The sequence below is a fragment of the Aythya ferina genome, assembly GCF_964211825.1.
Source record: "Aythya ferina genome assembly, chromosome: 13".
NCBI lineage: Eukaryota > Metazoa > Chordata > Aves > Anseriformes > Anatidae > Aythya > Aythya ferina.
In genome coordinates this window covers 21,011,701-21,023,448 of record NC_140311.1, presented here as the reverse complement: position 1 = coordinate 21,023,448, position 11,748 = coordinate 21,011,701, and the positions used below count along the sequence as shown (strand labels likewise).

At 43.6% G+C, this 11,748-nt stretch overlaps 1 protein-coding gene across 1 annotated transcript; it reads left to right on the top strand.

Annotated features, from left to right (window-relative positions):
- The first annotated feature begins 4,872 nt into the window (after positions 1-4,872).
- Positions 4,873-11,000, top strand: MCTS1 (MCTS1 re-initiation and release factor). The gene is made up of 6 exons (XM_084534032.1): positions 4,873-5,052; positions 5,449-5,601; positions 6,227-6,324; positions 7,454-7,587; positions 8,598-8,665; positions 10,775-11,000. Exons 1-6 carry the CDS (start codon positions 5,042-5,044, stop codon positions 10,854-10,856), a joined length of 546 nt encoding a protein of 181 aa, XP_084390158.1. The 5' UTR covers positions 4,873-5,041; the 3' UTR covers positions 10,857-11,000.
- Positions 11,001-11,748: the final 748 nt, after the last annotated feature.

Sequence of the window (11,748 nt, the reverse complement as noted above, 5' to 3'; positions counted from 1 at the left end):
TGAGCGTGTGAGCTCGGATACCACAGCTCTTCCCTATCCCTTTGTTTTAACTATTAGCGTGTTCCTGACTTAGTATTTTACAATAGGAATAAATGATACCACGTAAAACAGCTGGATATTACTTTGTATAGCTACATTGCCGTTGTATTAGGTTCCAATTAGCAGCTACAGAATCAAAGTTCATTAATTCCTTTGGTATGGAAAAATAACTCAGTAGTTACCAAAAAATCATAGAATATCCTGAGTTGGAAGGGACCCATGAGGATCACAGAATTTCTAGGTTGGAAGAGACCTCAAGATCATCGAGTCCAACCTCTGACCTAACACTAACAGTCCCCACTAAACCATATCCCTAAGCTCTACATCTAAACGTCTTTTAAAGACCTCCAGGGACGGTGACTCCACCACTTCCCTGGGCAGCCTGTTCCAATGCCTCACAACCCTTTCAGTGAAGAAGTTCTTCCTAACATCTAACCTAAAACTCCCCTGGCGCAACTTAAGCCCATTCCCCCTCGTCCTGTCACCAGGCGCGTGGGAGAACAGACCAACCCCCACCTCACTACAGCCTCCCTTGAGGTACCTATAGAGAGCGATAAGGTCACCCCTGAGCCTCCTCTTCTCCAGGCTGAACAAGCCCAGCTCCCTCAGCCGTTCCTCGTAGGACTTGTTCTCCAGGCCCCTCACCAGCTTCGTCACCCTTCTCTGGACTCGCTCAAGCACCTCGATGTCCTTCTTGTAGCGAGGGGCCCAAAACTGAACACAGTACTCGAGGTGCAGCCTCACCAGAGCCGAGTACAGGGGGACAATCACCTCCCTAGCCCTGCTGGTCACAATGCTTCTTATGCAAGCGAGGATGCTGTTGGCCTTCTTGGCCACCTGAGCACACTGCTGGCTCATATTCAGCCGACTATCAACCATCACTCCCAGGTCCTTCTCTGCCAGGCAGTTTTCCAACCATTCCTCTCCCAGCCTGTAGCTCTGCTTGGGGTTATTGCGCCCTAGGTGCAGGACCCAGCACTTGGCCTTGTTGAACTTCATGCAGTTGACCTCAGCCCATCGGTGCAGCCTATCCAGATCCTCCTGCAGAGCCTTCCTGACCTCGAGCAGATTGACACACGCGCATAGCTTGGTGTCATCTGCAAACTTACTGAGGGTGCACTCAATGCCCTTGTCCAGATCATTGATAAAGATATTGAAGAGGACTGGCCCCAGTACTGAGCCCTAGGGACTGAGCCCTAGGGAACGCCACTAGTGACCTGCCTCCAACTGGATTTGACTCCATTCACCACGATTCTTTGGGCCTGGCTATCCAGCCAGTTTCTAACCCAACGAAGCATGCGCCAGTCCAAGTCAAGAGCAGCCAGTTTCTTGAGGATAATTCTTTGGGAAACAGTGTCAAAAGCCTTGCTGAAGTCAAGGTAGACCACATCCACAGCCTTTCCCTCATCCACCTAGCGCGTCACTTTGTCATAGAAGGAGATCAGGTTCGTCAAGCAGGACCTGCCTTTCATAAACCCATGCTGACTGGTCCTGATCACCTGCTTGCCCTGCAAGTGCTGCGTGATGACTCTGAAGATAATCTGCTCCATGAGCTTCCCTGGCACTGAGGTCAAACTGACAGGCCTATAGTTCCCCAGGTATGCCCTCCGGCCCTTCTTGTAGATGGGCGTCACGTTTGCTAGCCGCCAGTCAACTGGGAGCTCCACCAATAGCCAGGACTGCTGATAGATGATGGAAAGCAGCTTGGCCAGCTCCTCTGCCAGTTCTCGCAGTACCCTCGGGTGGATCCCATCTGGCCCCATCGACTTGCGCACATCCAAGTGCCGTAGCAGGTCACCAACCATTTCTTCGTGGATAGTGAGGGCCACATTCTGCTCCCCATCCCCTTCTGCCAGCTCACGGTACTGGGTATCCAGAGAACAACCGGTATTGCCGCTAAAGACTGAGGCAAAGAAGGCATTAAGCACCTCCGCCTTTTCCTCATCTTTTGTAACAAGGTTTCCCCCCACATCCAGTAAAGGATGGAGATTCTCCTTAGTCCTCCGTTTTGCGTTGATGTATTTGTAAAAACATTTTTAGTTGTCTTTAACAGCAGTAGCCATATTGAGCTCCAGATGAACATCTGGATCATCAAGTCCAACTCCTGGCACTGCACAGGTCTACCCAAAAGTTTAGACCATGTGCCTAAGTGCACAGTCCAATCGCTTTTTAAATTCAGACAGGCTTGGTGCAGTGACTGATTCACTGGGGAGCCTGTTCCAGCGTGCAACCACCCTCTCGGTGAAGAACCTCTTCCTGATGTCAAGTCTAAACTTCCCCTGCCTCAGCTTAACACCGTTCCCGCGGGTCCTATCACTGGTGTTTACAGAGAATAGGTCACCTGCCTCTCCACTCCCCCTCGTGAGGAAGTTGTAGACTGCAATGAGGTCCCCCCTCAGCCTCCTCTTCTCCAGGCTGAACAGGCCCAGTGCCCTCAGCTGCTCCTCATACGTCTTCCCCTCTAGGCCCTTCACCATCTTCATCACCCTCCTCTGAACACTCTCCAACAGTTTAACATCCTTCTTGTGCTGTGCTGCCCAGAACTGCACACAGTACTCGTGGTGAGGCCGGACCAGCGCAGAGCAGAGCAGGACAATCACCTCCCTTGACTGACTAGCAATGCCGTGCTTGGTGCACCCCAGGATACGGTTGGCCCTCCTGGCTGCCAGGGCACACTGCTGGCTCATATTCAACTTGCTGTTAACCACAATCCGCAGATCCCTCTCTGTGGGGCTGCTCTCCAGTGTCTCGTCGCCAAGTCTGTACGAAAAGCCAGGGTTGCCCTGTCCCAGGTGCAGGACCCGGCACTAGCTTTTGTTAAACTTCATGTTGTTGGTGTTCACCCAGCTCTCCAATCTGTCCAGATCTCTCTGCAAGGCCTTTCCACCCTCATCCGAGTCCACAGCTCCTCCAAGTTTGGTGTCATCGGCAAATTTGCTCAGAACACCTTCTAGTCCTACATCCAAATCATTTATAAAATCATTGAAGAGGACTGGCCCTAAGATGGAGCCTTGAGGGACCCTACTGGTGACCATCCACCAGCCAGATGTGGCCCCGTTTACCACAACCCTTTGAGCCCTGCCTGTCAGCCAATCGCTCACCCATTGTATGATGTTTTTGTTAAGTTGTATGCTGGACATTTTGTCCAATAGGATCCTGTGGGAAACCGTGTCAAAAGCTTTGCTGAAGTCCAAAAAGATCACATCAGCTGGTTTCCCTTCATTGACTAGATGGGTGATCTTATCATAAAAGGAAATCAAATTTGTTAGGCAGGACCTACCCCTCATGAACCCATGTTGGCTGGGACCAATGACTGCATTGTCCCCCAGGTGCACTTTAGTAACTTTGAGGATCATCTTCTCCATGATTTTACCAGGCACTGATGTGAGACTGACAGGCCTGTAATTGCTGGGGTCTTCTTTCTGACCCTTCTTGAAAATTGGCATTTTCCAGCTTCCAATCTACTGGGACCTCTACAGATTCCCAGGACTGTTGAAAAATAACTGAGAGAGGTCCCGCGATGATGTCAGCCAGCTCTTTAAGCAGCCTGGGATGAATCCCATTCGGACCCATAGACTTGTATGGATCCATGTGGAGCAGCAAATCCTGCACATGTTCAGGGTCGGTTGGGAGTTTGTCATTCCCACTGTCATGGTCCTCCAGCTCATGGCACCCTGGGTCCCGAAGCCCATCATCAGTGTTGAAGACAGAGGCAAAGAAGGCATTAAATGTCTCTGCTTTGCCTATGTCATTGTCTGTGAGACCTTCCCCATCAATATTGGATCTATGTTTTCTTTGGTTCTCCTTTTTCTTATCACATATCTAAAAAAAACTTTTTTATTGTCTCCCACAGACATGGCCGGCTTCAACTCTAGGTGTGCTTTGGCTACACGAATTTTCTCCCTACAAACAGAAACAGCATCCCAGTATTCCTTCCTTGTTGCCTGACCCTTCTACCAGCAGCCGTACACTTTATTTTTTCACCTAAGCTCCAGTAAAAGATGCCTAGTCAGCCAGGCCGGCCTTCTGCCCCACCTGCCTGCCTTCCGATATTTTGGAATTGCCTGATCTTGTGCTTTTAGGAGGCAGTGCTTAAAGATTGACCAGCACTGATGGACGCCAATGCCTTCAAAAGCAGCTTCCCAGGGGACCTTGCTGACTAGTTCCCTGAGCAGCCTGAAGTCTGCTTTCCCCATATCCAGGGCTGGAGTTTTGGTGGCAGTTTTCCTTCTGTTGCCACAAATTCTGAACTCAACCACTTCATGGTCACTATGACTAAGATGGCTGCCAATTGCCATGTCTCCCACAAGATCCTCTCTGTTCTCCAGCAACAGGCCTAAGACAGCACCTTTCCTAGTTGGCTCCCTTAGCACCTGCACCAAGTTATCATCTAGGCACTTTGTGAACCTCCTGGACTTGCACCTGTGGTGATCCCAGTTGACGTCTGGGTTATTATAAACGATGACCTTTTGTCTTCTTTATGCCTGTGATAACATTTCCGTTGCTCTAAAATGAAATTGGGCTGTTATCTGTCTGTGTGTATGTCTGTATGCTTTTATAGCAGTCAGCTGCATAAAGAGCAAAACCATTCGCGTCTGCTCCTCACAGAGATAAAGAACGATATTTTTTTCATTTTGTGTTTGATATCATTAGCTATGAAGGGCTGATGTTCATAGTTATGACTCTGGTTTCATGTTGGAGCGATATAGTTATTACCTGGGAACACAGCAGCTCCAGTGCACACAGCCGCCTCCAAGCCGGCCCCTCAGGCCCTACCCGCCTCCCCCTATGCGCATGCGCCAAATCTCCGCGCGGCCCCTTGGGAGCTGTAGTCCCGCCCAGCGCGGCGTTGCGTTGCCATGGAGGCGGTGCGACATGCCGTAAAGCGTGCGGCGCTTCTGGCTGGTGGGGAGAACAGGGTCGGTGCCTCGTGTGAGGCCGTGGCTGCTTGCGCCGCCGCCTCCCGCCTGGCGACCGCCGCTCCGCGGTCGCCGCCCCCAGGATGTTCAAAAAGTGAGTGGGGCCGCGCTCGGGAAACTGAGGAGGGCCGCCCGCGGGCACGCTGTCCTCCGGGCCCGGTCCTACGTGTGTGTGTGGGGGGGGGTGGGGAGTGCTGTCAGCAAAATCTGCTCCGTGAGTCCCTGAAATACCCCTGTGGGACACCAAAGAGGTGTCTCGGGGTATGCGTGATGTGTAGGGACAAAACCAGCCTCTTGCTGGGGAAGCTCTCTACTCTCCCAGCTCGGCATTCTCAGGGGGATAGGTTTAGGTTTAAACTTCATGAAAGCTGTACAGATGTTACTCTGTTAATTCCCCTATCGATTTACAACCGTTTCTTAATAATGCCTCTCAAATATGCTACCGTTTGGGCAGCAGGTTATGTGTTTTTGAAATACTCTCACTTGGCAGATTTGATGAAAAGGAGAACGTATCAAACTGCATCCAGTTGAAGACTTCAGTTATTAAAGGTATTAAGAACCAGCTGTTAGACCAATTTCCTGTTATTGAACCATGGCTAAACCAAATTATGCCAAAGAAAGACCCTGTCAAAATAGTACGATGGTAAGTTTCTTTCCTCTTAACCTCCACTTCAAAAGTGCTTGGATTGCTTCAATCTTCTGTTTACTTCTCATAGTAGAAGGACATGGGGGGTTCATTTCCTATCGGTAATAGTTTATGTTATCACCAAACCAGAAAGTCTGCACGTGGTTGTTGTGCTTGTGAAGGTTTGCTGGTAGGATGCTTGAGGAAAACAAAAATGCTGGTGAATGTGTTGCGTATTTGGTGGGTCTGGGAATTAGCTTGTTGAAGGGAAACATTCACCTTTGTGAAGCTCGAACTTGCTTGGATAGTTCAAGTAATGTTTTTTGTTTTTTTTCTTTTAAATCTTGAGCTTTCATGTATTGTTTAGATGACTTTATTTTTTTTTAACTGGAGGGTAGTATATTCTTGCTAATCTTTGTGAACAGCTGGTTGGCTGCCTCTGGATCTTTAAGGAGAAGAAAGTGCATGGGGCCAGTGTTCAAGGCATACAAGATTATATTTTCAGGTTTAAACTTTCCTGATAGTTGACTGCCTTCTCAGATGCCAAGGTAGACCAGAATGTCCAAAGTAAAATATTTAACTTAAACAAAAAAAGGACTAAGTAGTTACTAGAATTACGTTTCTATTTTTTTTTATCTTGCAGTCATGAGCATATAGAAATCCTTACTGTGAATGGGGAGTTGCTGTTCTTCAGACAAAGAGAAGGGATTTTTTACCCAACGCTAAGGTTGCTTCACAAATGTAAGTTTGCTGAGGACTGGAGGTGGGGAGAGGGGTGAGTACGTGATTCAAGAGGGCTTTTGTATAAATAGGTTTAAAAAAACCACACAACCTACTATACATGTTACAGAACAGATCTTTAAAATGTTCTATACCTTTCCAACTGTAGTTGCATGGTCTTTTTAGGTGCCTATGTGGTTTGCATTCCACCAGAATTAACGTAATTCTGTATATTTAATAATCTAACCTTTTGTTTTTTAAACAAGTTGCATAAAGTCCCACAAAAATTCCTTAGAGTGAATTCTGTAGCACAGAGTCTAAATTTCTTGTTGTTTGTCCTGTTGCCCTGTCTTTGTTCTTCCAAGTCTTTCTTTAAACCCTTCTTGCTGCCTTCAAATACTTGTAGGTTCTTACTGCAAAAATAGTCTTTAAATGTGAGTTTAATGATGCAATGGATGCTTGTCTCCCTTCAGTATTTAGGCTGCCTGGTTTGTACTTTTTCCAATGTCATACCTTAGGTTACTTTTATTGTTGTTCTTACTGTTCTGCTCAATTCTATTATGATTGGATGAGTTTAGGTGATAGTACAAGTGTTATTCTGTCAAAGTCTCAATGTTTGAAATGTTTCAAGAGGTTGTACATGCTTGAAAAATGGCTTTGAGAACTGATGGCCTTCCTAATTTTGGCTGTCTTTGCCTCTTTCATCCCATTAACATTAAAAGTGTCTATTTTTCATGAAAGAGATTATACACATTATTTGGGGGATTTAAGGTCCCTCATTTTGTTGGCACTTGAGCAATTGTTTTCTTGGGGGAAGCTCGTTAAAACTCGCTCAGTGTGTGGGCTCCATGAGTGAGCAGGAAGCTTAGGCCCAGTGTTTGATTCTGATATTTGCAGCCTCTGTTTCTCAGACAAAAAAAAAATAAAATATCAAATTTATATATATATATATATATTTTTCAGGGAAAACTGTCCTTGTGTCCTTTCAGGACAGTGCTGCCCAGCAGGAGCTCTGGTAATTGTTTCTCAGCCTTCCTACTCTTGCAGCACATTAAGCATCTAATTGCCCCTTTTAAACTGACTTGGTAATGAGTTATTCATGTTGTCATCTTCACGTATTAATTGTAATGCTCTATCTTTCCCCTCCTAGATCCATTTATTCTACCACATCAGCAGGTTGATAAAGGAGCCATTAAATTTGTACTAAGTGGAGCTAATATAATGTGCCCTGGCCTGACATCTCCTGGAGCCAAACTTTACCCTGCTGCGGTTGATACTGTTGTTGTATCCTTCATCTATGAATTACTGCTTGCTAAGTTAATTTTCTATTCATGTGTTCTCAGCTGGTTGTAATTTGAATTACTCTGGAATTGAATGGTATGTAATGGAATAACTACCAATCTGAAAAGACCTGCAGAGGTTCAGATGTTACTTGGCAAGGTGAAAACTGTTCTTAATTCCTTTTCCTTATGGTGATGTTCCAACCCCCCACATAATTAATTCTGCTCTGCTCCATTAGGTGGGATGCTCCGCTATTAATCTAATAGGTAATTGGAGCTCCTCAATGATGTTGGAACTGTGGAAGGAGATGAGGTACAGCCTAATATGTAACCTGTCTTCTTAATCAATTGATCTTCAGTTATAGAAGAATGTGGTCCTGTTCTCAGGGCATTTGGACAGAGGTTTAGGATCAGTTCTGCTGTAGTCAGGACTTGCTTCATGCATCTGGCAAACTTTAGCGTATCTAAAAGGAGGAAAGTGTGCTAATTCACTTCTGCTAATTATATTACTGAGCAAATACCAACCTCTGCTGCTTTTCTTGTTATTTAGAAGCTGTGGGAAAAGATGAGCAGTTGGCATTACATGTTACTGAACTTTGAAAAGGCCATGTCTGATTTCAGTGCTTATATTTTTTTCAGATTTGTCTCAATTATTCTCTATGTTGGAATCTAAAATGATCTCATGTATAGTTGTAGCTTTGTTCTAGAAAGGGAGAGACTATTATCTCTCTGCTAGGCACAAAGGAAGAAATGGAATGTAGCATTGAGAGATCTTTTTATTTTGTAATTGCTATTTGAGGTTCATAAATACATGCTTTATGTTCTGTGCATTGTGGTTCAACTGTTAAATGCAGTGTGTGATTTTGCTTATCTTCAAGAGCTAGTGCTCTACAATTACTAAAGGGGCAACAATTCAACTAGGGAATTTGTTGCTTTTGGGAAAGTGATTCTTTTTTTTTTTTGTTATTGCTTATACTTTTTTGAACTTCCATTTTCCTTAGTGGTAACTTGTAGGCAATAATGGCAGAGGGAAAGCAACATGCGTTATGTGTGGGAGTAATGAAGATGTCAGCTGAGGACATGTAAGTATTGTGACAATTGAAATGTAACCTGTCCCATGTCATAATTCCTGTGTTAGTTTGGAATTTAAGCACCACTGTCATGGTTACTGAATCACTGTTGTATCATATTTCTTTCAAGTATGACATTTATTCCAGCTGTCCTTTGTTAATTAATATTAAGTTGAAAGGAAGAGGAGGCAAGGAATTACCTTCCCTAGATTTGTTTGCGCAATTAAAATAGTTATGTAAATGTGGATTTTTAAGATGCACAACATCAGCAGTGCCTCTGAACATCACTGTTCCTTGTGCTTTGATTGTACTTCTTCAAAGATCTTGCTGAAAAAATAAATACTTGTTACAGTACTTGCTGCCTGGGCTGGGCAAGAAATGTAATTTGGATCTGTGTGAGTTAGCATCATTAAAGTGATTTTTGTCTGCACGAGTAACAGAGACTGAAGTCCTGCTGGTACTTGGCTGACCAGCTGGACTCTTCTTCTATGGCCTTCTCTTTCTTCTTTGCCTTGTACCCACATGCAGCATTCCTGCCTGATGTGCTTAGTAGCTTAGCTAAGCTTCTTGTGAAATGTGGAGGTCTGTTTGGGGATAACCATCAAGTGAAAACTACTTCAGAAGAAAAAGAGGCAGAACACTGAAATGGATGTTAGTTATTCATAGCATAAATGCTAAATTATAAGGAATTAAAACACTTTGCCATCTTAAGTTGCAGCACCTGGCAGCAAGATGATTTTGCATCATACAAAGTAGCCCCACTAGGTCTGGGCTGCTTTGGTTGCAGCCCTATCCAGCAGTAGTGTGGGTAACAAAGCTGATTCTGATGAAAACAAGTCACTTTTTCTTGTGGAGTAATTCTCACCAGCGTCATCTTCTGAACTGAGTCACCATGCAGTCATAAGGAGTAATGAGAGCACAAGGGGGAGAGGTGGCAATGTGCCCTAATGGACAGGGGTAGAATGGGACTGCTGCAGCCTGGGTTTACACCAGCTCTAGCTGGTAGGTAATTACTGCTCAGGATTATCTGTAGTGTTCTTGAGAGATTGAGAGCATGTAGGAAGAAGGGAAATGTGTAGCTATTTATGTCTCAGTCCTACACCTGCAGTGATCTGCAAGCCTGGATTATCTATATTCCTAATCCTAACTTCAAATTCAGCAGCCTTGCAGTTAAATGTCCTGCTCTTACAAGGAGCAACATAAACTGGAGAGGAAAAGTTAATTGATATTGATCTATGTAGCATGTTAGCATGCTGTTTTCTGTGATACTGTTTCACAGTTTTCTGTTTTATACAGTATGATTTCAGTCACTTGGTATGATTATGATACATGATGCATTAATGCAATTAACATAGAAGTATTTTCCTTCCTGATTACCTTTGGACAAGTTCTGTAAGCAATAGAGTACTTGGTATAAATAGGGTAAAATAAATTTTCCAGGGTAATTAAACTTTTCAGTCTTTGAATGAATAGTTTTGTTTATTGTGACAAGATTAGACTTTTTTCTATGGAATTAATCTACTGGAAAAAGACAAACACGAAACCAGTGCAGATGTATAAAACAACCGCTTTTAAGAGCTGACTTGACTCAAACAATATAGGACAATATGTTGCAAGTTCCACATTAATTTAGCATTTGTAGGCCTTTAAGTGGGTAGATGACCTGAAAATAGAAACAAACCAGCTCATCTGTATTTGATTGTCTGTGGTATATTTGGAATCAGAGCATGTCAGGCTCTGTGTTCTTGCCTTGTTTTCTGTTACACCTCCATTTGTGCTACAAGGGAAAGTATCATGTACAGCCCCTGGGCTTCTTTGATAGAGAAATGCTACAATTCATACAACCCTTCTGGTGGCTTTCTTAGGAACTGTCTCTCCCACAAAGAAGCAGTTAAAAATACTGTGGAAGGTGGTTGAAAAAATATGGGAGGCAAATATTGTCACATTATTAAGCATGATTCACATTGAGTGATAACAATGTTTCCTGTCCGTATGTAATTTATGACTTGCAGATTGTAGCTTCTCCCCTTTTATTGGACAAATAGTACATCTTTTTTTTTACTTTAAATATGGAGTCTAGTACTGCTCTAATCTTTAACCTAATGCTTTCGTACTCAACAGTGAGAAGGTCAACAAAGGGATTGGCATCGAAAATATCCACTATTTAAATGATGGGCTTTGGCATATGAAGACATACAAGTGAAACAAATGGAACTGTGTTACTCCAAGGGAATGCACTTAGGTTAAATGTGGACTGCTTTGTAATTCCTTGTTTTTAATGTGACTGAATGTACAAATTATTTTGTTCTGTGGCTATGCTAAAATAAATCAAATGAATGCAAAAGTACCGTTAGGCTACAATAGTTTTCTAGGTTTCTTTTTATTACAGTTCTTCGTTGTTTTGTCTTAAACATGAATCTTCTGTCACTGAAGATACCTGATGGAGAGATCCTGCAGGGACTGTGAGAGGACTATTTTGAACAACAAGGCAGAAAAAGCCAAGAAATATTTACATTTTTATGCTCTTCTAATTTAGAGTGTATATGAAATATAAGTAGTATGGTTTCTAAAACCTCTCAAACACTCCAGATTTTTTTCTTCTGATTAACATCTCACTTGCTTACCTGTTTCTTGAATGTGGAGGGATCTTTAACTTTTATTTTTTAATTTATTAACAGCATTAACTTTAATATTTGACATCAGGAATTTCTGTTTAAGATACGTTTAAGTTCATAAATCCTATAAAGTCATATGTGGACTATAAATTCTTTTATGCTAGTTCATATGTTAAGAATATATATTATGTTCTGATTTCTACCTGACAAATACTGTTTGATATCACTCTCCTTATAATGGAATTTACAGCAACGGTGGGCATACTTCAAATGGAGCATGTGCCAGTTGGCGCCTGATGCTCTACTCCCTGTTTGCCTTCATATTTTACTAGTAGGAACAAAATCACTGTTCAACAAAAGCACAGTAGCAAAGCCTAGTTATCAGTGTAGCCAGGAGCAGCTTCTTCAGGTGGGAGATGGCAGCTTGTGCGCACTGCCACATGCACATACATCTACACATCTACAGAACTGGTTAAACAG

Coding starts and splice junctions, on each gene's coding strand:
- MCTS1 (XM_084534032.1), top strand. Junction 5,602..6,226: donor CCTGTCAAAATAGTACGATG/GTAAGTTTCTTT, acceptor TTTATCTTGCAG/TCATGAGCATATAGAAATCC. Junction 7,588..8,597: donor CTGCGGTTGATACTGTTGTT/GTATCCTTCATC, acceptor GGTAACTTGTAG/GCAATAATGGCAGAGGGAAA.